Here is a 26,686-nt window from a genome sequence, read left to right as displayed (position 1 = left end):
AAAAAAAAAAAAAAAAAAAATGTCATAAACAGGATTTTCCACTAGATGCAATTTGAGAAAAAGAGGCTGAGCTAGGGCATAATGTGTTATTATGAACAGCTCAGAAACTAGGTAAGGCACCATAAACAAAGAGAAGGAATAGATGGAATATCCTATGGAAAGAGAATATATGGTACAAGTCTCTAAAGATTGTTTCAAGGATTAGTCTAAAGGTCTTTTCAAAAGGTCTTTTCAAAACAGTCTTTGAAATATGCAGGGGAATAGAGAAGCAAGTTAACACTCAGCTATAGAAACATTTTGTGGGAGGCAGAAAAAGTGGCCAATGATATTTCAATAAAAGTAAATCACTTATTAAGAAAAGGTATCTGAACTATACCCAAATGGTAAAATCAGAATTATTGACTTTAGAAGCTTTAAAAATAAAATGAAACTGCTTTTTAAAACTCATTGAGTGTTTATTATGTGTCCACACTATAGTTAGAAATTGTGGCTACTAAAATAAAGAACAGATGATTGCTCTTTTTCAGATGTGTTAGCTTTTTGTCACTGTGACAAAATACCCGGGATAACTTATTTCAGAAGATTTACTCCATTGTTGGTTGGCTTTGTGACTTTTGGGGCTATAACAAGGCAGTACACTCTGGTGGGTGCATGTGGCAGAAACTGCTTACATCATGGTTACAGAGTAGCAAAAAGAAAGAGGAGGGGCTAGGGTCCCAGTGTCTCTGAACTTTCTCCAACAAGGTCCTGCCTCTCAAAATTGAGCGAGTCTTCAACACATGGACCTTTAGTAGACATCAAAACCAGAGCAGGTGGTAATTATAATGGGTACATGTTATGTACCCTCAAGAGCCATGGACTTCCATAAGACAGTTCTATTCCTGTAGAATAGGTCCAGATTTAGTGGACCATTGCAGATCAAAAACCCAAGAAACTATCAGATGCCTTTAGGAAGTGTTTGAAGGAAATTAGATAGTGTCATTTTCTTCTTGTGCAACACTGGTACATTCTTACCTGCTATAATGTACAGTTTACCAGATGTTGGGCAAAAAAACCCCAAAAAAACAGAACAAAAGAAAATGAAACAGTGTAGAGTATGAGAAAGTTGAAAAGCATGCAATTGAGGCAAATGAATTTGTACTGTAATATGGGACAAAAGTGAAGACATTGAATCATTCCATTGTGGGAAATAAGGGAGCCAATGGAGGTTGAATGTAGGAGAGAACAGGCATACACACACACACACACACACACACACACACACACTTGGTGTCTGAGCAACAACTTATTCTAAAAAAAAAATCAGGATGCCATCTAGATATTTAAAAGAGAAGCTTTAGGAGCAACAAAAAATTTCATTGTATGTCCTGGCAGATACTGCCTGAAACATCTTTGGTAGATCATACTCTTATCTCTGTCAGATGGAGCACCAGGATGAGAAGGAACTGACTCTGGGCACCATACACTTTTGTTATTGCATTGCTTTTCTGTTCTTTTGAGGTCAAAGATTTTCTCTATTTGTTTGCTGATGCATGTATTAGTTACTTCTAGGAGAGAGCAAATGAAGAGACATATTTTATCTTGGGACCAGAGTATTTCTCCATAGAATAGTTTGAAATAGAAAGATGCCTGATCATTTTACTTCCTGAGTTGCTCATTTGAATCACTCATTCATTTTTTTCAATCCCCATATATTTATTGAGCCACTACTCTGAGACAATATAGTATAAGGTACAGCAAGCAACAAAGCATAGTGTTTGAAAGCCACAACACCCGATTTCAGATTCTAATTCTAGCACATGTGATAGTTAAAGTGACTGTCTGCAAATCACCTCACTTTTGTATGCCTCATTTTCCTCACCTATAAAATGAAAATATCATTGGAATGTATTCAGAGTTGCAAGGGTTAAATGCTTTTGTTTTATATACATATATATGTACACACACACATATATACATATATATATTTTTCTAGTTCCAGGGAAATGTACCAAGGTTAAAAATGTCTCTGGGAGCTTTTAGCAAGCTTTTTCACAAGCTAACAAAGAAGGCAATAAGAAAAGGAGTGAAAAAAACAGATGGAGGAGACCAATCTTCCTGAAATTTCCATACAAAAGGTTCCCTAATATTTTTCTGGGACTCAACTCTTGCCCTACTAACCTGTATTCCCCACACATTAGCAATAATGACAAGCACCACTGAAATACTTTAAGAGTTTACTTCGGGGTCAAGTGCTTAGAAGAGTAACTGGTACAGAATTAACACTATATATATATATATACACGTGTATATATATATATATAGTGTTAATTCTGTACCAGTTACTCTTCTAAGCACTTGACCCCGAAGTAAACTCTTAAAGTATTTCAGTGGTGCTTGTCATTATTGCTAATGTGTGGGGAATACAGGTTAGTAGGGCAAGAGTTGAGTCCCAGAAAAATATTAGGGAACCTTTTGTATGGAAATTTCAGGAAGATTGGTCTCCTCCATCTGTTTTTTTCACTCCTTTTCTTATTGCCTTCTTTGTTAGCTTGTGAAAAAGCTTGCTAAAAGCTCCCAGAGACATTTTTAACCTTGGTACATTTCCCTGGAACTAGAAATGCCAGAAATCACTAACCTAGTTGTTACTTTCAATGCTATTAATATCAGTTGAGACCAGTTGAGTTCTGTACATGTGGTGGATACTGTATTGGCACAGGTAATATGAAAATGAATATAAGCTTTACTTTGTCTTCTAGGAACTAATATTGCCATAGGGTAAAGAGATACTTAAGCATGTAATTTCCATAAAATATGTTTCCAGGTAAAGGGAAGAAGACATCCAAAGTTATTGAGATATGAGAACAGCTTGTAGGATAAAAAGCAAAGAGAAAGCAATTATTATATTTTGTTTATTGGACAGTGCAAAGTAGAGAGTTTCCAACGATAGCTTTAAAGATAGATTGTAGGGATTTTGAACTTGAACTTTATCATCAAAATCAGCATTTTCCTTTTTAAAATTTCAATATTTTTATATTTTACTTTCAGTTACCATTTGTGCTTGCTTAGGCAGTACATATACTTTCAGCTACCATTCAAGTTAATGTTTAATCTTGAAAATATGCTTAGAATTTAACAATTCGTTTTATCAAATTTGCATATGGAGTGGTAGAAGATCCTCTATAAAGAGGATAGTGTACCCAATTTTTTTCTCTTGGCTGCTACCAAATAATTGGTCCAAATAATTGGTGTAGTAACATTGGATTCATATTATTGATAATAAATGGGAGTCGAATCAGTACTTAGAATGTTTGCAGGTTTTTTTGCACTTGAGAATTACAAAGTTGATTTTTAAATCAACTTTTTTGAGGCATGATTCACATTCAGTGAAGTACATCCATTTCCAGTTTAAAATTCCAAGCAGTTTGACAAATTAAATAATCATGTATAACTGTAACCCATCACCTGCGAAAATTCACTGTGTCCCTGAAGTTAGATCTCACATCATGTGCCTCAGGCAGTCACAGATCTGGTTTCTATTATAATGGGTTGGTTTTGACTATTTTATAGCTTCACAAAATGAAGTCCTATAATATGCGTTTAGGCTTCTTTCACTCATCCAGGCTTTTCCTTTTTCCTAGGTGAATAGTTTTTCATGGTACAAATGTGTATCAGTTTCATTATCCATTCACGAATTAGAAGATGTTTCTAGGTTTTAGCTATATGAGTAAAGTTGCTGTGAGTATTCATATACTATACAAGTCTTCATGCAGACCTGTGTTTTAATTTATCACAGTTAAATAGCTAATACATAGGAGTATTACTGGTTTTATTGTTAAGTTTGTGTTTATCTTTAAAAGAAATCACCAAACTGTTTTTGTATTATTTTATACTTGTGACATTAGTGTGTGACAGTCTGGGTTGTTTCACGTCCTTGCCAACATTTGATTTTGTCAATTTTCTAAATTTTTTATTGAAAAAATGGTGTTAATATTATTATAAAAGTTGTGGAGTGGAACTGTGGTTTTTATTTACATTTTCCTGATAACTAACTGATGAACATTTTTTCATATACTTATTGGACATTCATTTTTTTTTTTTTTTTTTTTTTTTTTTTGGTACCAGGGATTGAACTCAGGTCCTTGCGCTTACGAGGCAGCATTCATATGTATTCTAAAGCACTCATTTAATTTATTTGCCCATTTATATTAGATTGTTTTCTTACTGGATTATAAGAATTCCTTATGTTCTGGACACATATCCCTTTTCATATACATGTATTGCAAATATTTTCTAGTCTGGCTTGCCTTTCCATTATTGGGGTAGGGTAAGTGTTTTGAAGGGTAGAGAGTGTTAAGTTGTATGAAGGACAGTATATGAATTATCCCCCCCCCCAATCTTGTGTAAGAAAATTTCCTCAAGGGAGATGTTTCTCCTGTATTTTCTAAAGGAAGTTTTTTGTTTTGTTTGTTTTACAGTACTGGGACCTCAGGACCTTCGTACTGAGGACCATCCCCAGCCCTATTTTTTGTGGGAGGATAAGGTCTCACTAAATTACCCAGGTTAGGCTCACACTTTCAATCTTCCTGCCTCATCCTCCAAGAATGCCAGTTATTGGAGTGCGCCACTATTCCTAGTTCTAATACAAAGTTTATAGGTTAGCTTTTATCTTTATTTCTCTGGTTCATTTCAAATTAATTTTGCATATGGTTTGAATGCAGCCGTGAAGTCCATTTTTATCTATATCTTATACTGATAATCCAGTTATCTCTCCCTTGTTTGTTGAAAACATTCTTTCCTCATTAAAACATCTTGATGTCTATATTTTAAGAAATCAGTTGGCTGTCTATATGTGGGCTCAGTATTGATCTCTATTTGGATCCACTGTTACATCTTCATGCATACCATATTGTATTGATAAATGTTGCTGTATGATAAGCCTTGAAATAATGTGAGTCTCCCAATTTTGTTCTTTATCAAAAATGTCTCTACTTCTCTAGAATAGAATTTTATGACTATGATTTTCGATGTACATTTCAAATCAGTTTTTTGTCAACATCTGCAAAAATGTGTGTTGGTAACCAGGCATGTTAGCGCATGCCTGGGGGCACTCTGGGAGGCTGATTCAGAAGATTGCACGTTCAAGCCCAGCCTGGGAAAATTAGTGACTTAACAAAATCCTATATCAAAAAATATGTAATAAAAAAAGGCTGAAGTTGTAGTTTAATGCAAAGGTGTGAACAGAGATAATTTTATTTCTTTTAATCTATCTTCTTTTTATTTCTCGCTTTATTATGGTAAGACCTTCAACACAGTGCTAAGTTCTAGTGGTGAGAGTGGGCATCTTTTTTTTTTAACCCGATACTGGGGTTTGAACTCAGGACCTTGTTGTGAGGCAGGTGCAATGCCACTGAGCTAAATCCCTGGCCCTTTTTGTATGTTTCAAAACCTGTGCAGATTGATAAAAGCTCTGTTATATTCTTAGTTTGCTGAGAATTTTTATCATGAAAATGTTGAATTTTGCTGCCTACATTTTCAGTGTATATTGAGGTAATTGTATGATGTTTCCCTTATTTTATTGTTTGATGAATTTGTTCATTTGATTAACCAGTTTTAAAACGAGATTCTTCAGCTTCCACATTTATGTTTTTACATATTACTGTATTCAATTAGCTACTAATTTCTTAAAGATTCTTGAGTCTATGTTTATGAGGAATATTTGTCTGACCTTTTATTCCTAGCAATTAATTATTATTATATTGGTATCAAGAGTATCTTGTCCTTTTGACATTAGTTGTGGAACATTTTGTGAAATATTGAAATGTATTGTGGAAATTTTTCTGTAAGATTAGTTCTTCCCTAATGTTTGCTACATTCATGAAATTGTGTTAGACCTGAAATTGTCTTTTAAGACAAATTTTTGATTATGCATTCAGTATCTTTAATATACTTAGAGATATTTTTACTTATGTAGAAATATTCAGAAATTGTACTTTTGAGTCAGTTTTGTTAACATGTTTGTTTTTTAGAAAGAACTGCTTTTTCTGAGATACCATGGTTCCCCATAATATTCTTTGATCTTTTCAATGTCTTTAGGAACTGTGATAATCCATTTAGTATTCCTAGTAGTGTAATTTTACATTCACTTTACCGTTAATCTTTTTCTTAAGCAGTTCATCAACTTTAGTAATCCTTTCAAAGTACTAACTTTGCTGCCTTAGTATTTTTTCTGTTTTATTGGTTGTGCTTTTAACTGTACTTTGTTCTTCCTTTTATTTCCTTTAGGTTTAATTTATGTTTTTTCTAGCTTAACTTAGAAATTTAAATTGTTGATATTATAGCTTATATTTTGTTTTATGTTGTGGGCATTTAAAGATTTAAACTTCCTTCTAAATACTGTTTTATTTGCATCTCACAGTTTTTACATAATGTTTTTATCTGAGTTACTTTTCTCATTGCTGAGACAAAATATCCAACACCCAAAGTTAAAAGAGGAAAAGTATTTTGGCTGACAGTGTGTAGAGGTTTCAGTCCATAATTGGTTGGTTTTAAGGCAGGTTGGCATGGCAGAGTGGCATTGGAGAGGAGAAGCAATTCATGGCAGGCAGAAGACAGCAAAGCAATGAAGTAGGGAAGCAGCAAGCAACAGCAGCAGCAGCCTCTTTCTGTCCTTATAGTCTATCCAGACTACTTGCCCCACTCACACCATGGGTGGGCCTTCCATTATCCACACCCAGACCTATGCCAAGCCAATCAGTGGATTAATTTAGCAATCACACACCCTTGGTCCAGCCTCCTCCTAAGATTCCCACCTATGAGTGCATGAGTTTTTAGTGAGGGCATCTAGATATAAGCCATAACAATGTTTTTATTGTAATTCAACTAAGGTATTTTCTATTTTTCCTTGCAATGTCATCTTTATCTCATAAGTTATGTGATTTCAGGTATTTAGGAATTTTACATTTGGATATCTTATTTTTGTTGATTTCTAATTCACATCTTGAGATTTATTGAGATTTACTTTATGGTCTAGCCTGTTGTCAGTGTTTTTAACATTAACTTTGTACTGAGCAAGAATTTATTATATAGTTTTTGGAAATGTTATTCTCTAAGGGCAAATTAGATTGGGTCTTAATATTGTTCAGTTGTTCTGTGTTTTTACAGATTTTTCTGTCTGTTTTGTCAGTTATTGAGAATAAAGTTGAAATCTTCATTTTTTTGTCTTTCCCATTTCAGTTTTTAATTCATTGATAGTAAAGTTCTGCTTGTGGGTGAATTTATCTCTACTGTCTTAATGTGTTTATATATTGACTTTTCATTATGAGATATCCCCTTTTTATACCTTGCAATATTCCTTTTTCTTTTTTAATTATTTTTTTAAGGCAGGATCTTCCTTTGTAGTTTAGGCTGGCCCTCAACTTACTGTGTAACCCAGGCTGGCCTTGAACTCATGGATCCTCTACCTCAGCCTCCCAAGTGCTGGGATTACAGGTGTGCACCACCACACCCGTCAGCAATATTTATTGATTAATTGATTGATTGGTACCGGGGATTGAACTCAGGACCTTGCTCTTGCAAGGCAGGTGGTGGCACCACTAAGCTAAATCCCTGGCCCAGCAATATTTATTTTCAGTTTAATTTTTATTATATTAGTGGGCCTACTCCAGCTTTTTTGTGCACAGTGTATGCTTAATAAAGCTTTGTCTTTTAACTTGTATTTTCCTGTGTATTTATGATTGGGGCAATATTCATTCCTTCACATAAGTTTCCATTCAATATCATTTTCCTTTTTCCTGAAATTTTTCCTTAAACATTCATCTTAAGATCGCCTTGTTAAGGGCTGGGAATTTAGCTCAGAGGTGCCGCCGCCAGCCTTGCACTTGCAAGATCCCAAGTTTGATCTCTGGTACCAAAAAAAAAAAAAAAAAAAAAAAAAGATAGCCTTGCTAGGAATGGATTATTTTAGCTTTTGTTTTTTTAAAAACATTTATTTTACTTTATTTTTTGGAGCCTGCTTTCGCTGGGTATAAAATTCTAGATTGATTTATTTTTTTTCCCCAGAATTTTAGAAATGCTAATTACACTGACATGTCTTGCATAGCTTTTGAGTTGTATTATTCCTTTGTTTTTTTTAACCAGGGATTGAACTCAGGACCTTGTTCTTGCCAGGCAAGAAAGGTGCCACTGAGCTAAATCACTGGCCCTGTATTATTCTTATCTCTACTCCTTTCAATATAGTGGACCCTTTTACTCCTATGTATATAATAGACCCTTTTCTTTGTACACTTTTCTTTTTATACATGGGTTTTAACTATGTGATTATAACATGCTTTGTTGTTGTTTTCTTTTGTGTGTATCCCGCAGTTTGTTTAGCTTCTTGGATCTCTGTGTTTACAGTTTCCATCACATTTGAACTAATTGTTCAGATCTTTTTGTTTTAACTTTTTTGTCTCTTTCTGAAACTCTAGTTATATATATATGTTAAACCACTTGTTATCTCATGTTTTTGTATTACTGCACATCTTCTTACCCAACCCTGGTTTTCCTTTCTGCTACATTTTGGATTGAATCTGACTTCATGTTTAGTAACTTTCTTCCTGTAATGTCATTTGTGCTGCTAATCAGAACCAGTGTCTTTCTTCTTTCAGGTTTTCTTTTTTTCTAACCCAGAAGTTCTATTAAAAAAACTTTCATGTTTTTATTATGTTTATCTTTCCTTTATTCTGTGTAGCTTTAATCATATTAGAAATATCCTTTTCTGCCATTTTCATCTTCTGTCATTTTTAGTTCTGTTTCTTTTGACTGGTTTTCCCTTTGATTATGGGACATGTTTTCTTGCTTAGAATGCTGGTAATTTTTAATTTAAAGTATGGATCTAGTTTTACATTTTTGTGTGTCTGAATTTGCAAGTCAGTTTGACCTCTTTTAAGGCTCACTTTAAATCTTTTCTAGGGTAGTTCTAAAGTAAGCGTTCACCTAAAGAATTGTTCAGTCTTACAAATGAGATACAATCTCAATGGGTCTCAACTGAATTTCTTTTTTTTTTTTTTTTCAGCTTTAATTGAGTTTATTGGTACATTTTAGGGATACAGTACAGTTACATTCATTGTTGGGAATTTGTACATCTACATGACATGTCTTGGTTCTCATTTTTTCCCTTGTCTCTGCCGTCCATTCACCCCCTCATTTCTAAGTGGGACACTGAGGATTTCTATTCTGGTTGGTCCTAACTTGGTTTCCCTGCATTGGATGAGCTCTGAGAAATTATTCACCCCACTGAAAAGGCCTGCAACTGCTTTATAAGCCTCATTTCCTAACTACTTCTTGGGTTGTAGTGTAGGAAGGGCTCCATCCTGTAGACTTACTCCACTGTGTTACAGCACAAGCCCTGTTACAGTAAAGAGTTGCTTTAGTGTTCCTGTAAAAACAAAAAGAACAACACAAAATTCCCAGTTGTTGCTTATCTAGCTTTATGGTGTTTACTTAACATATGCATGGACTAATACTCCCAAGGACCAGTGAAAGTATCTTGAGCTCTTTTTTCTAGTCTAACTTTATCCTTGGCAGAACTCTCCCCTGCCACTTTCAGAAACTTTACTTTTCCCAAATTTTTATCACCATTCATCAACTCAGTGAGGCTTCCAGTCTCTGCTTATGTTTTACTCTCTGTGGCCATGTTCCAGAAATTGCCTCCACCTAGAAAACTAGAGTGATTATATAGCTACATAATTTCTCTTCTTTCAGATATCTTGATCCTGCAATGCTTGTTGCCTGAAAGTAGTTATTTCACTTTTCTGATCAAATTTTCTTTTTGAGTGGTAAAAGTTAGAAGCATCCTGTCCATGTTGGTTCATTGTGGTTGTCACACATATTTTTCAGATATGTCTTGTTATCGTATAGCATTCCTGAGACTTTGTTCTTTTATCTTTGTCTTCTGAATATGAACTCTTTTTGCTGATCTATCTTGTGTTTTGATTTTTCTTACACTCTTCAATCTGCTATTAAGCCTATTTAATAACTTTCATTTCAGTTATTGTACTTTTCAGTTCTATTATTTCAATTTGGTTCTATTTTCTGTTTACTGTCTGTTCACTCAGAAATATAAGAATATATTTTACTGTAATTTTAAAATAGTTCTTTAGTTTTTCTGAATGTATTTATAACTGATTTATCTGTTTAAGAAAACCACATCAACTTCTTTTTGTGACTTCATCTGAACTTTCCTTTTGCTTTGTGTGTCTAACAATTTTATTGCATATTGTACATTTTATTAGTATATTGTAGAACCATTGTCAGTTTAGCTTAAGATTTTAAGGTAGATCTAGAGTAGGATTTATTCCAGCCTTATTTCTTATTTTATTGTTAAGAACTTATTCACTAAAGGTGAACCTAAACCCAGAATTCTCCAAGCACTGCTCATCCTCTGGTATCTGTTTCAGTCCAAACCCAACCCCTGAGAACCTTGGGTCATCTTTCTTAATCTGTGTATGTGCAGTTCTCATCCAAGCCAAGGACTTATAAGAACCTGCCCCTGGCCTTTTGGGGTGCCTTTACATAGCTCTTTCTTGCTATCCCCAAATAATCTGTCTCCTTAGCTTAGCAAGAGTCATACTCTGCTTGTATTCCATTTCATTGAAAGTGACTGAGAAAATTATTCTCATACACCAAGATGCGATCCCATGGGACTTTTCCATGAGTTTTCAGTTCTCTCAGGAATTGTAGTCTTTGGCTGAAAACAATTGTCTTTTATATATATATATATATGTATGTATATGTATATATATATAGTCAGTTTTGTGCTTATTTGCAGCATGGAACTTAGTTTAGTACTGATTGCTTCATCCTACCCAGATGCAGAACTGTTTCATTTTAAAGTTTCATCTTTTGGTTTTAGAATTATAAGATAATAACTAGACCTGGAGTTGCTGTCTTTATGTACTTCCATGCAGGTAGCATACTGCACTTATGGGTGTTTAAATCCAGTTAGTTACACTCATCATTTCTTTTCTTTTTAACATTGTTTTTGTTTATTAATATAAACTTTTTTATTCTGGTTAAATATGCAGTATAAATTTACCAAATTACAGTGTTTGCAATTCAATCATATTTACTACCTTCAGTGTTGGATAACTATCACCAAAAATCTCACAGCACTTTCACCCCCTCAAAGGAAATTTTATGGCCATTAAGCTGTCACTTCTTATTTTCCTTCTTTTCATCGCTTTCTGAGTACTAATCTGCTTTCTGTCTCAGAGGATTTGTGTGGATATTTCATAATTGTAATCATATACTATATAATTGTGTTTTGTTTTTTTACTTAGCATGTTCTTTAAGTTTCATCCATGCTCTACCACTTATCAATACTCATTTCCCTTTTGTGGGTAAGTAATATACCATGTTTTACTAAACAATTGTCATGTTCATCAAATATTTGGGCTGTTATGAATAGGTCTGCTATAAGTTTTTGTTTCAACACCTGTTTATTTTCAATTCTTTTGGGTGGAATTGCCAAATTGTATGCTAATTCTTACTTTACTTATTTAGAAATTGCCCATCTGTTTCTATAGCAAAGGTATAATTTTACATTTCCATAAACAGCATACAAGAGTTCCAGTTTCTTATTATTGCTGATGTGTGTGTGTGTAATGTAGTTGTGTGAAGTACGGTACTACATTCCGATTTTAATTTTCTGATCACTGCGAGTTTTGAATATTATGTCATTATCTTATATGGCCCTTTTAAGTTGTTTTTGTTTGTTTGTTTATTTTTTGGTATTGGGGATCCAACTCAGGTCCTTGCACTGGCAAGGCAGGTGGTGGAACCACTGAACTAAATCCCTGGCCTTTAAGTTTGTTTTTTTAAAGAAGTGTCTATCCATTTTTAATTGGGTTTTCTTTTTGTTGTTGAGTTGTACGTGTTTTTTACATATTCCAGATATAAGATGCTTATAGACTTCAACTTTTCCAATATTTTCTGCCATTCTGTGGGTTATCTTCAGTTTCTTCATCGTGTATTTAGCTGCAGGAAAGCTCTAGATTTGATGAAGCCCAATTTATCTATTTTTTCTTTTGTTGTCTATGCCTTTTTTGTCATATCTTAGAAATGATCCAAGGTCAGGATGATGTACCTTTGTTTATTTACCTAAGTGTTAGAGTTTTATATCCTTAGCACCACATTTAAGTCTCTGATCAGTTTTCAGTTCATTTTTTTCTGTGGTTGAGGGAGCAGTCCCACTGCATTCTTTTGTATATCCTGTTGGATATTTAGTTGAATCTTTTGGATAGCTAGTTATCCCAGAACCACTTGTTAAACAGATTATTTTTTTCATATTGAAATGTCTTGGCACCTTTGTCCAAAAGCAGGTAAGCATAAATATAATTTGGGAATCTTAATTCTATATTTTCTAATAGAAATTTTATAGTTTATTTTGTTTAATTTTGTGATCTGTTTTGAGTTAATTTTTTTTATAGTTTGAGATAAGCTTTATGGTTTGTGTGTATGTGTGTGTGTGTGTCATGTACCTATCTAGTTTTTCAGTTCATCTTTTTGCACTTCTTTCTGCTGCTACCATATGTTTTGACTTCTGTAGCTTTACAGTGAGTTCTGAGATAAGGACTAGGAGTCTTCAAACCTTTTTGTTCTTTTTCTAATTGTTTTGGTTACACTGGATCCTTGCAAATCTAAATAAATTTGAACATCAGCTGTTCTGCAAAAATGTTGGGATTTAGATGGAGATTATATTGAGTCTATTAGTGCTGTGAGTAGGCTTGCCATCATAATAGTATGTCTTCTAATATGCTTATGTAAGGTGACTTTCCACTTACATATGTGGGTCTTTAAGCATTGTTTATATTTTTCAGCCTGCAAATCTTGAATAAATTTATCCTTGTTTTATTCTGTTTCATGCTACTGTTAAGTAGAATTGCTTGCTTTTTTTCTAATTGTTCATTGCTAATGTGTGTAGCATTATCACTAATTTTTCTGTATTGATTTTGTATCTACAAATTTTCTGAATCAGTTTAACTGTTAGAGATTTTTTTAAAAGTACTTTTTGTATAATACCATGTGACCTATGAAGAGCGAGTTTTACATCTTCCTTGCCAATTTGGTTCCCATTTATTTCTTTGCCTTTTGTGTTCTAGTGTCTAAAACTTCCAGTACAATATTGTATATAATATAAAAGTATGTGTCCTTGTTCCTGATGTCTCTCTATTTATTTTTGGTATATTTTGTGAATATGTGGTAATTACACTGGGGAATCGTTACATGTATACATCACATTTGTTTATTTTTACATCTTCTCCTTGCACTTAGCCATTCCCCTTTCCTCAGATCTCCTAATATTTGTTTTTTCTTCAAATAAAATAAATCAGGGCTGGGGATTTAGCTTAGTGGTTCGGTGGCCTGCCTTGCAAGTGCAAGGACCTGAGTTCAATCCCTGGTACCAAAAAAAAGAAGAAGAAATAAAATAAATCATATGTCATTTAATATTCTATACCTGATTTATTTCACTTACTATACTGATTTCACTTCTGTACTGTTTTATTTCACCATGATCTCAGGGTATAACCATTTCCTATAGATGGTTCAAATTGATCCTTCTTTATAGCTTAGCAGTACTCCATTGAATATATATCCCACATTTTCTCTATCCACTCACCTGTTGGTGGGCATAGAGACCACGTCTAAGATTTAGCTGTTGTGAGTTGTGCTGCTATAAACATATTATGCATGTGTCACTGTAAAATAATGTCTTTAACTCTTATAGGAGGATACCCAGAAGGAGTGTAGCTAGGCCAAATGGAATTTTAGTTTTTTGAGAAATCTCCATACTGATTTCCATAGTATTTGTTTACATCCCCACATCAATATTTAAGAGTTCCTTTTTCCCTACAAGCTCACCAGCATTTGTTGTTTTCTGAGTCCTTGATGATAGCCATTTTTCCTGGAGTAAGACTGACTCTCAGTGTTATTTTGATTTGTTTTTCCCTGATGGTCAAAGAAGATAAGTGTTTTTTTTTCCATGTACTTACTGGCCATTTATAGTTCTTCTTTTAAGAAATGTCTGTTCTTTTCAATTGCCCAATTTTTTAAACTGGTTCTTTTGTTTATTTTTAGTTCTTTGTACAGTCTAGATATTATTCCTCTGCCTGAGGTGTAGCTGGTAAAATTTTTTTTCCCATTCTGTAGGTTATCTCTTCATCCTGTTGCTTTTTCTGTTGCCTTTTTATTTTTTTATTTTGTATTGAGTTTATTGGTACAATCTAGGTCTACAGTACAGTTACATTCATTGCTGGGATCCTGTACCTTCACATGACAGGTCTTGGTTTCTCATTTTTTCCCCTTGTCCCTGCCCTCCCTTCACCCCCTCCTCCCCTCCCCATTAACAAATTGTTTCCTTTTTAATGTGCAATATTTGATCCATTTTGATTTGATTTTAGTGTAGAATGAGAGATAATGGTCTAGATTCATTCTTCTGCACTTGTAGCCTTTTGTTAAAGAGGCTATCTTTTCTTCAGTATATGTTCTTGGTCCCTTTGTCAAAAATCAGATGGCTAGGGCTGGGGATTTAGCTCAGTGGCACAGTCTGCCTTATTAGTGCAAGGTCCTGAGTTCAATACCCAGTACTAGGTAAAAAAAAATCAGGTGGCTGAAGATACATGGGGTTGATTCTTTATCCTTAATTTGATTTCATTGGTCGACATAACTGTTTTGGTGCTTGTACTATGCTGTTGTTTTTGTTGTTGTTGTTTTTTGTTTTTTGTTTTTTTTGATGGGGGGTTGAACTCAGGACCTTGCGCTTGCCAGGCAGGTGGTGGCACCACTGAACTAAATCCTCAGCCCACTTTGGTGTTTTTATTATTATAGCTTTATAGCATAACTTGAAATCCAGAATTGTAATGCCTCCTGCTTTTTTTCTTTTTGCTTGGGATCACTTCGGCTATTCTAGGTCCCTTCTGGTTCCATATATGTGTTAGGATTGTTTTTTCTATCTCTGTGAAGAATGCTTTTGGTATTTTGATAGAAATTGCACTATATCTATATATTATTTTTGGTGATGTGGCCATTTTGATAATATTCTGCCTATTTAGGTGCTTTATTTATTTATTTATTTATTTATTGGTGCTGGAGGTCAAACTCAGTACCTTGCACTAGAGACAGGCGATGGAGCCACTGAGCTAAATCCCCAGCCCTATTCTGCCTATCTAGGAACTGGAAGTCTCTTTCTGTTTTCTAATGATCTCTTCAATCTCTTGTTTTCAAAGCAGTATAGCTTTCATTGTAGAGGTCTTTCACTTCCTTGCTTAGGTTAATTCCTAGATATGTATTTAATTTTTTAATGCTACTATAAAAGGAATTGTTTTCCTGGTTTTCTCAGTTGATTCATTGTTGATGTATAAGAACGCTATTGATCTTGTATTATCCCCTTTACTGAATTTATTAGTTTTTTTTCTCATTAAGTTTATTGGTACAGTTAAGGTACAGTTACATTCATCATTGGGACCTTGTACCTTTACATGACATATCTTGGTTCTTATTTTTTCCCCATCATCCTGCCTTCCCTTCAATCCCTCCATCCTTCTTCTATTGGAGTGTTTCTGTGTAAAGGATCATGTCATCTGCAAATAAGGATAGTTTCACTTTTTTCCTTTCCTATTTGTATTCCTTTTATTTTTCCTTCCCTGAAAACTCTGACTAAAATTTTGAGTATTATATTGAACATAAGTGGTCAGAATGGACACCTTTGTTTGTTCTTGATTTTAGGAGGAATGCTGTAAGTTGTTCCCATTTACTATGATGGTGGTAGTGTGTAAAATGGTTTTATTAGTTTGAGGTAAGATCATTCTTTACCTATTTTCATCAGGGTTTTTATCATGAGTGGATGTTGACATCTTCTATGTCTTTTGAGAGGATTGAGTAATTTTTATCTTTTTGATACATTGTTTATTAAGTTTACTTTTTTTTTTTTGTACCAGGGATCAAACTGACAACCTTGCACTTGCAAGGCAGGTGCAGTGCCACTGAGCACAATCCCTGACCCCTTAAGTTTACTAATTTATGTGTGTTGAAGCATCCTTCATAGCTCAGGTGCAGCTGACTTGGTCATGATATATGATCAGTTTAATATTTGTTGCATTCTTCTTGCAAGCATCTTGTTGAGAATTTTTGCATTTATGTTCATTAAGGAAAATAGTCTGAAATTTTCTTTTTTTTTGTTGAATTTTTCACTGGTTTAATATCAGGGTAATGCTAGCTTCAAGGAATGAGTGTGGCAGTGTTCCTTTTCTTTCAATTCATTGAAGAGTTTGAGTATTAGCATTATTTTTTTCCTGAAGTTCTAGTAAAATTCATCAGTGAACCCATTGGTCCTGGTCTTAATAGGTGTTTGTTTCCTGCCTCTATTTCGTTGCCTGCTGTTGGTCTCTTCTGGGTTTTTTTTTTTTAATTTTCTTATATCATTTATGGTAATTCATATATATCTAAAGTCTCTGATTTATTGAAATACAAGTTTTCAAAATAGTTTCCTGTAATCCTCTAGATTTTGGTAGTGTCCACTGTGATTTTGCCTTTTTCATTCTAATTTTGTTGATATGGATCTTTACTTCTTTTGGTAAATTTGGCTAAGGGTTTGTCTATCTTAATTATTTCTTGATTCTTTTATCCTTCATAATGTTTTAAACTCAGTTCCAATATTTTCCACTCTGATCTTTATAATTTTATTTCTTACAAATTTTGGATTTGAATTGTTCTTGTTTCCTTGATGTATCATCATTAGGTTATTTGGAGTTGCTCTTTTTGTTTTTTAATTTAATGTGCGCATTCATGGTTGTAAACGTCTTAGGACTGCTTTCATTGTGTCCCATAGATCTGAGTATATTGTGCTTCCATTGTCATTTGGTTCTAGAAACTTTTAAATTTCTTCCCTGATTTCTTCTTGTGACCCATTGATTATTCATTATTATTATTTAATCTCCATGTATTTAATTAGTTTCTGTGGTTTCTTTTGATGTTTATTTATTGTTTCATCCTGCTATAATTGATAATTTGGAAGAGATTATTTCACTTGTATTCTATTCATTTAAGCATGCTTTATGACCTAGATTTGGTCTATTGGAGAAAGTTCTGTGCACTGCTAAGAAAAATGTGTATTCTAGAGTTGGTTGAAGCACTCTGTAGGTTATCTGTTTAGTTCATTTGTTTAGTGTTGTGGTTCAACTCTGACATTTCTTTGTTGAAATTTTCATCTGGTTGATCTATTTGTGAATTTGGGGTTCGAAGTCCCCCCACTATATTTATATTGCTGTCTGTCCAGGAGATTTATTAAATTGGTATCCCTATGATCTAAAGAGTAAAAAAGTGCTTTCTCTTATGAATTGAAAAAGGTAGAAAGACTAACTTGAGAAAAGGCTGAAATAAATTAATGACATACATACCAAGAGAAGTCTTACTTAAGAGAGTTAAATGTCTGTCTCAGAGATGTGATTTTGAACCTGTCTCCTAAGATTGGTGTATCCTTTTGAAGATTGTATTATAATTTTGTTTTAAATTTTCCCTTTTGAATTGCATCTCATGCAGTTCAATTGCCGAGTGATTAAAGATCATATGAAGTCTTTGGGTCCTTTCCCTTTCTCTCCCTCTCTCCTCCTCTTGCCTTCCCTTGCCTCCCCTCCCCTTCTCTCAATGTCTTTCCCCTTTTTGTGATAATCTCTGCAGCTTCTTCTCTCTGCTCTCTCTATGCCTTCACAGGTAAACTCACTGGCAATACCTTTTGACCCTCCACATTTCTCCTTCAGAGACAGGAAGGCCAACATCACCAAAAAGACCAAAGGAAAGAATACATCCACCTGGAAGTACAGTTAAATAAAAGGGAAAAATAAAGGACTCAGCACTTGAAAAATAATGAAATGATCCAACTGAGTAAATACCTCTTAATAATAACACTCAATGTCAGTGGTCTTACCTTCCCTAATAGAAAGACACAGGCGGGCAGACTGGATCAAAAAACAAAACCCAATCATATCTGGCCTATAGTAGACACACATCATTCATAAAGAAACACAGTGACCAAAAGCAAAAGGATAGAAAACGATACTCCTTGCAACCAGAGCCTATCCTATTTGCAGACAGTGGACCTCATACCAAAACTGTGACAAAGAATGTCACTACACACTGATAAAGGGAACAATTCAACAGCAGTCTTCTTGCCTCAGCCTCCCAAGTACTGCAAATACAGACACGAATCACTTCTTTTTTCATCCATTCATCTGTTGATGGACACATACGTCACTTCCAAGATTTCACTATTTGGTTATGCTGCTATGAACATGGGTATGCATGCATCACTGTGATATGATGTCTGTAACTCTTTCAGGAAGATCCATAGGAAGGGAATGGCTGAGTCAAATGGAATTTCTAGTTTTATTTTTTGAGGAATCTCCATACTGATTTCCATAATGGTTGTGATAGAGAAAACTTTTTAGCAAAAAACCTACAAGATGTCACAGTGTAGAATGACTTCTGCCATCCCTTTAGTTGAGAATCAAGACACTGGAGACATCTAGTCTAGCTCAAAAGTTTTGTAAACCACATGATTGTAAAGAACCACAGTTAATTTTGCTGACCATACACGCCCCCTTCAAATCTTAAAGGTAAACTCCCACAACAAAGGAGTGCTACATCTGGGTTGAAATTCAACTGTCTCACCACCATGATTTGTATATCGGCAATGTGAACTGTGAAAATGAAATGTAACCCACCTAAATGAGATTAAGGCTGAAAAACCCTATTAAAGAAGGAGTTATAGCCCAGTACTTGGTCAATCTGGGCACTGTGATTAGGTGGAATCAACCTTTGTTGACAAATAAATCTTTTTTTATTTCACTTCCATTCTGTTGTCTCTCTCTCTCTCTCTCTCTCTCTGTCACTTACCAATTCCTTCCACAACAGTTGTACTAATTTCCAAATTGTTCAGTTTATTGGCATGTTGTACAGGTTTCTGAAGTTGTTTCTAATAATATTTTGGATTTTGGGAGTATCTGTTGTGATTTCACCTTTTTTATTTCTAATTGCATTGGTTTGGTCTTTTTGTTAAGATTGGGTAAGGATTTGTCTATTTTCTTATTCTTGCAAAGAACTTGATCTTCAATTCATTGATGCTTTGCATTGCTTTTTTTAGTCTCAGTTTCATTAATTTCTGCTTTGATCTTTATAATTTTCTTCCTTGTTCTAGCTTTGGATTAGTATGGTTCTTGTTTTTCTGTGATCTTGAGGTGTTTCATTAGGTTATTTGGGCTTGCTCTGTTTTTCTAATGTCAGCATTCACAGCTATGAACTTCCCTCTTAGGCCTGCTTTTGTTGTACCGTGTAGGTTCTGGTATACTGTATTGTACTGGCATTTTGTTTCCTTCTAGGAACTGTCTAATTTCTTCTGTGACTCATTGATTATTCAAGAGTGTATTGTTTAATTTCTGTGATTTTTTTCTTGCTGTTGATTTAAAGTTTCATTGTGCTATGATCTGATAGTATGCATGGGATAATTTTGATTCTTCTGCATTTGCTAATTCATAATTTATTGGCTAGCCTGTGGTCTATTTTAGAGAAATTTCCATAAGAGAAAAATTTGTATTCTTTTGCTGTTGGATTAATCAGAATGTAGATATTCATTTGTGTTTCAACTGACATTTCTTTGTTGATTTTTTTTTTTTTTGTCTAATTGATCTACTGTGGCAGTGGAGTATTGTGGTGCCCTAGTATAATTGTGTTAATGTTTATCTAATCTTTTATGTCTAGTAGTGTTTGTTTTATGGAGTTGGTTGTACTGGTGTTCAGTGCTTTTATATTTATCATTGGTATCCCTTCTAGTTGAATTGTTCCCTTAATATGTAGTGACCTTATTTGCCTCTTCTGATCATTTGGCTAAAAATAGAATAGCTGCTTGTTCTTGTTTTCAGATTCCTGATATGCAGATCTTTGACTGATTGACTGATTGATTTTAAGGTAGAGTCTCACTATATAGTTTAGACTGGTCTTGAATTTATTTTGTAGCCCAGGCTAGCCTTGAACTCCTAGTAATCTTCCTGCCTCAGCCTCCTGAGTGCTGGGATTACAGGTGTGTGCCACCACTCCCAGCTCCATCTTTTGATTTTAAGTCTATGAATTTCTTTTTGGTTCATATGTTTCTTATATACAACATATCATATCATGTTTCTTGAATACAACATATCATTTGATTTATTCTGCCAATCTGTGTTTTATTATTGGAGAATAGAGACCATTCACATTTTTAGTTACTACTGAAGGGTATAGACTTACTTCTCTAATTGCATTATTTTCCTCTTGCTGCTTCCTTTTTTCCCCTTTTGCTTAACTGCTCACCCTGCCTGGTATGTTCATTCTATTAGATTTTTTGGCATTGTTGGCTTTCGTGTCACTTTTACAGATATCCTTGAGAATTCATGGAGTCCTGGTTTTGTAGTCATTACTTTTTTAATGTTCTCTTTATCATAGAAATACCTTGTTTTTCTATTAATTCTGAAAGATAGTTTTGTAGGATATATCAGTCTGTGCTGGAAGTTATTTTCTTGGCTTGCAGCACTTCATGCTGTCCTGGCTTTTAAGGTTTGAGATGAAAACTCTGCTGTAATTCTAATACTTTTTCCTTTATAAGTGTTTTGTGGCTTTTCTCTATACTACTGTCCCCCTCTCCAACAGAAAATAGAAACAAAAAATCCCTGCTAAATTAGGAACAATTAATTTGATAATTGATTAAATGCATAGTTTCTTCTCGTGAACACAGCTAATCCTGTTTCATTAATACCAGAAATATCAGGAATTGGGTTCTCTGAATGCTAAAGTGGCATCAAAATTAAATATGAATAGAAGCAGTTCAATCTTGCAAGAATCACCATAATTCTATCTAAGTTGTGTATAGATCTTTATATAGTCAACAAGTCATCTTGATCACTGTGTTTCTATTTTTAGTCTTACCTAATCTGAGTGGGGAACTCTGGGTAACTTTGACTCTTGTGGGAGATATTATTTACTACCTTGCTCTTAAAGTTGACTTGCTACCTTGAAGTCTGACTCATTAGCCACTTCTCCCCAAAAGGGTCTCTGCCTGTTTCCCTCCCTTCCCTTCTCCTTTCCTCTCCTCACCTTTTCTCTTCTGTACTTCTCTAACATCTTTCTTTCTTTGCCCCCATCTCCTTTACTCTTTTATGATTTTCTCAGGGCTGGGCTTCAACATCGTCGGTGGGACAGATCAGCAGTATGTCTCCAATGACAGTGGCATCTACGTCAGCAGCATCAAAGAGAATGGGGCTGCGGCCCAGGATGGGCGGCTCCAGGAGGGTGACAAGATCCTCTCGGTGAGAACTGGCTTCAACTTTGTTTGCTGTTCTTTGATTCCCTAGACTTTAAGCTCTTCCCTTGGCTGCTTCCTGCCTGCTTTTTTTTGGATCTGGAAATATCTAGATTGTTTACTTGCAAAGCAGGTATCTTGATCAGTCTTCTGACTGCACGTTCGGGTTTGGAGAATGATGTCACCTTCACTTGACAGATAAAGCAAATTAAATGCAGAATGTAAAGGTACCTACCCAAACTAAAAAACCACAGCAGAGAGAAGTGAGCAGTTTAGGTAGGGAAGAGATTTAAAACCCACAGTTTTTATATCTCTCTCATTACTTCATTAGCTCTCCTTTGTTGATTAAAACACTGATTTGTGTTTTCTTTGGAAGGAGTATATTAGCTCGTATAAATGGAGTTAATATCAAAGAAGGAAGATAGAAATAGACTCAGAGCCCTTTCTTACTTGTTATTAAGATGAAAAATTGGAATGCAGTTTGACATGAATACCTGTCAACTGAGTCTCATTTTATCCTGCTAATATCTCTCTATTATATGGTTATCATTAACTTTGTTATTTTCTGGAATTTTCTCAAGGGCAGGAGCCACATCTTCTTTTAGCTTTTTATATCATAGCATAGTGCCCAATATATGTTTAACAGATGAACAAGTTGGGAAATCAGGAAAAGATAGAAAGGCGGACTGATAAATATAGGACTAAGGATCACTCACCTTAACATAAATTAGAATAAGCTTACCTTGAATACAGGCAAAGTAAGAGTTTTAAAAAGTATTAAAATGCACAGTATTCCTCTGGCTGTACTTTTCATTTTTGTTCCCTGCTGTTGGCTACAGTATCATTATGATACTATCAGTTATGGGAGTTAGGTTTTTAAAATTAACTGTCAGGGTTAGCTAAAGATGGTCAGCTTGCTACATAGACACAATATGGATATAAAAAGTGGAGACACTTTCAGGGAGTGATCTGTTATCTGGGATATTCCTGGGCATTAGAACTGGCTTCAGAGAGCTAGGATTAAAGGGAAATTTGCATTTAGGATAGGGCTTTTCATGGCAGAAATGCCTTTTTCTCCACATGCACCAACGACCATGCCCTATGATCTAAAGAGTAAAAAAGTGCTTTCTCTTATGAATTGAAAAAGGTAGAAACTAACTTGATCCATGCCCTATGATCTAAAGAGTAAAAAAGTGCTTTCTCTTATGAATTGAAAAAGGTAGAAAGACTAACTTGAGAAAAGGCTGAAATAAATTAATGACATACATACCAAGAGAAGTCTTACTTAAGAGAGTTAAATGTCTGTCTCAGAGATGTGATTTTGAACCTGTCTCCTAAGATAGGTGTATCCTTTTGAAGATTGTATTATAATTTTGTTTTAAATTTTCCCTTTTGAATTGCATCTCATGCAGTTCAATTGCCGAGTGATTAAAGATCATATGAAGTCTTTGGGTCCTTTCCCTTTCTCTCCCTCTCTCCTCCTCTTGCCTTCCCTTGCCTCCCCTCCCCTTCTCTCTCCTCTCCTCCTTTCCCTTTCCCTTTCTTTGTTACTATTTTTCTTTTTCTTACAGTTCACCTGATTAAGCCCAAGGGCTCACATGGGCTAGGGAAGCACTGTACCCCTGAGCTACTTTTTCAGCCTTTTAAATCAAATTAAATTAAAATTTTTTTCTTTTATTTTTGGTACTGGGGATTGAACTCAGGACCTTGCACTTTTGAGGAAGGCATGGCACCACTGAGCTAAATCCCTGGCCCTTTTTAATTTTTAAATTTTGAGACAGGGTCTTGCTAAATTACCATCCTAACCTCTATCTTGAGATCCACCCGATTCAGCCTCCAAGTAGCTGAGATTATACATATATGCCGCTGTGCCCAATTAAGAATCTTTCTTAAGAATACATCCAACTTAATCCAAATTGAAGTCTGTCTCACTATTTTTGCCATATTTCAGCCCATCAAGATTCTTCTAGGCCTGTTTATTTGTGAAGTGAAGACAGTGATAATCTGCTTTTTCTCTCAAAGGGATATTAAAGTGTTTAGAAGCAAATTATTTCCTGTACTGTGTCTCCCAGGAGAAAGGCATCCTAAAACCATGAATCAACTAGTCAGTGAAATAGAAAGGAAAAATTGAGAGTGGGTTGTTAAAATAAAGGTACAGCATGTAGTTAGAATCTATGTGTTTAATATTTTGACATATAAATCACAGTCTTTCCAAACACTAAAGCCTGAACTCCATGGGTGAAGAAAGAATTGAATAGAATAGGGGTTAAGAAAAAAAAAATCCATTTTTTTTGAAAAGCTTTGGTTACCAGTAGATTATTGCAGAGTGAGAATGGTGAGAAGGTTTAGACACTTAAGTGTGCTAAGAACTTTAAATTTGATCTTATTGAATATTATGGTAACCCTATGAGCTGGGTATGATTATTATACCCATTTTGTAGCTAAGGAAACTGAATTTAATGAAGTTCAAGAAGCTTACCCAAAGGCACAAAACTACTAAGTGACATAGAACTAAAATTTTTGTTTACTTGAATTTGGAATGTTTTAACCAGTGTATTATTCTGCCTCCTCAAAGGTAAATAAGGAGGGGCTGGGGCTCAGCAGCACTGTGCCTGGCAAGTGCAAGGTCCTGAGTTCAATCTCTGGTATTGGGCAGGGGGGTGGTAAATAAGGAGATGGGATTAGTTATCCTAAAAAGAAAGTTTCCTGGTGAGTTAACAGTACATGTTATGGATAATGTTATATAAAAACTGCATTTACTTCCTATAAAGGATAGAATTAAAAAGGAAAAAATGATATGAACCTCAATGTAAAAGAATGTTCTGAGGTAAAGAGATGAACTTTTCTTACATTAACTATTGTCTCACAATTTTTGGAAGGCCCACCAAGTTAAAAAAGTGATTGAGGGATAATGACAGAGATGAATGTCAATGAATTGAAAAGTAGATGTCTAAAAAACTTAAGCTCTCCTACTTACAAATTTATGCAAAGAAAACTTTCTCAAATGCAAAAAAAGGAAGAAATTTTATAAAGCAATATATTAAACGTTACATAGATATTTTAAAAAGATGCCTTGCAAAGAATGATATGTCTTTGTTCTGGTGGATTAAGGAAAAGACATGCAGAAGAGCAGAGAAAATTCCAGGGGTTGAAAGGCAAAAATAGAAGACAGCCATAGGGGAAATAAAGAAGACAGAAAAAGATGGAGCATGTGCAAGAAGAAAGGGCATCGTGTCCTCTCTACACTCTTCGTACTCCTGATTCCTACCTAAAGTTCCTTAAACAGTATTGTGAAAGAGTTTCTGTTGCCTCACTCACCCATGATATCCTATTCCCAGTTTGTCCTTAAGTAAACCTGTTAGGTCATAATCATTAAATGGTGCCCTCTATTTCTGTTATTTCATCCCTTGAATACAGTATATGTATGTAATCAGTTATTGGTTTTGATGCTCTAGAAAATGTGGCTAAATATTTCTTAGCTTATATTCCATTTATTTTTAATGGATTTTTCTATTCTACCTATGTGTATTATTTTTCCTTTTTTTTCCTAGTAACTTTTGCTAGATAACCAAACTAAAAATATGTTCCTTCCTTAGCACACATCTCTTTTAGGTAATGGCAATATCATTAGGTGATTTTGAATATTTCTTGTGAGTTATGATTGACTAATCTATCCATCAAATGGAATGCCCACATGTTGATTTTAAGTTCTAAAATTGAATAACTACCTGATATATTATGCAGCTGCCTCTTTTCCGATCAAAAGTGAAATGTAATTTTTTTACTACTGTGTGTGATTTTAAAAAGAAAAAGAAAAGAATTTTTAAACTAAGCGATGTAAGTAAATTTTAAGATCATGTTGCATCTGAAACAAAAAACAGATATTAATGGAAGAATAAACCCTGAAGTTCAGATGAGTGCTAGGAATTCTTTGCTCATTGTTTTGTGTATGTATTGATTAGTATGGTTTGATGTTAGAATAGGTTTCCATGGAATTTGGGGAAATGTTATTTTTGTTAAAAGAAATATAAACTAAATGAAAGGAGGTAGTCAAACATGGTCAGACCTCCTGAACTTTATGTTATTATAAACTGCAGTGTGATGCAGGTAGTTATTATACTGCATAGATGAATGCTCCATTTTAACCAAACCCCTTACAGAACAAAACAGCACAAATTGAGCCATTAGCCAGCTGCATTTCTTATTATGTTCAAGTACAGTTCTTAATTGGGTGAAAGAAAGAGTTGGTTAGCAATCAACATTTATCAATCACTGTACTCACTGGCCTTCAGAACACTATGCCACGAGCTAGGGAGATTCACAAAGAAATAAAAGACTAGTCTTTGTAATTAGATTAGAAAACAATAGGAAAGACCCAGCAAAACCTTCAACCAATTAACTGCAGACTTACTGAAATATACAGCAGAACCCTATAAATAAAAATACTTCGTCCAGAGTCTGTCTTATCTCTTTACCTCTAGTATGTTGGCCTGTGGCTGGCAGTAGGATAGACATCTGCTTTAATTGTTCAGTGAATAAATCACTTCATTATGACACAGTGACTTGTTTCACTGGGCTGATTAATTGGATTTAGATCAACTTTTTAATTCTCTTTTCAGAAAGAGAAAAAGGTAGTTCATTTCAGGATCATGGTTAAAAAATTAAAATGTTCAAAATGTAGTCTGAGGTCATTGTTCATTAAATAGGCCCCATTCTTTATATATATTCATATTCTCCTGGAGTCAGAGCTCCTGTTTTCCATTTCCCTGAGGCAATTCAAAATTCTTAATCATCCAAGAGAACTAATCTTAACTCACTTTAGGTATGAACAGGCAACACATTTTAAAAGACTGCTAACAGCAGTTAAAGCAGAATGTTTTATGTTTCCTTATCAGTTAACTAGAACAACACCATCCTGATTCTCTGAACATTCAGAGTAAGCAAAATTTTCTAACACACTAGATTTGCCATGTCTAAGTTTCAATATAATTTGTTATGCCAAGGGTTAAGGAAGGTAAAGTTAAGAATTCTGAGGTTACTCAGTTGAGTAGTTTTTGGTACTAAAAGTGAAAACAGCATCTGGGCAAGACCTAGGCACTTGCTATAAATGCAAAATCTCAAGTCTTTTCCCAGAGCTGCCAGATCAAAATGGAACCATACTTGCATTGTACCTCTTCTGGTAAGTTTGTACACTGTAAAATTTGAGAACGTCTGTTACAGAAGGCTCTCTTGTGTTTTTCCAATTTTTAAAATCATGACCTATAATAGGACTACATATATGTCCTATTTATCAAATAGGAATATATGTATATGTGTGTCTGTGTGTTTATTGAAATATATATATAT

The 26,686-nt window shown here is 34.5% G+C and overlaps 1 protein-coding gene across 1 annotated transcript in view; it reads left to right on the top strand.

Annotated features, from left to right (window-relative positions):
• Synj2bp (synaptojanin 2 binding protein) overlaps window positions 1-26,686 on the top strand; it is a 40,727-nt gene that overhangs the window by 4,625 nt on the left and 9,416 nt on the right. Inside the window, exon 2 of the mRNA XM_010645378.3 lies at window positions 21,211-21,347. Coding sequence (XP_010643680.1) covers window positions 21,211-21,347 — 137 coding nt within the window. The remainder of the gene's footprint in view (window positions 1-21,210; window positions 21,348-26,686) is intronic.

This window comes from Fukomys damarensis, unplaced genomic scaffold (assembly GCF_012274545.1).
Source record: "Fukomys damarensis isolate Sample0158 unplaced genomic scaffold, DMR_v1.0_HiC HiC_scaffold_21, whole genome shotgun sequence".
Classification (NCBI taxonomy): Eukaryota; Metazoa; Chordata; class Mammalia; order Rodentia; family Bathyergidae; genus Fukomys; species Fukomys damarensis.
This window is presented reverse-complemented; position numbering and strand designations above follow the sequence as displayed.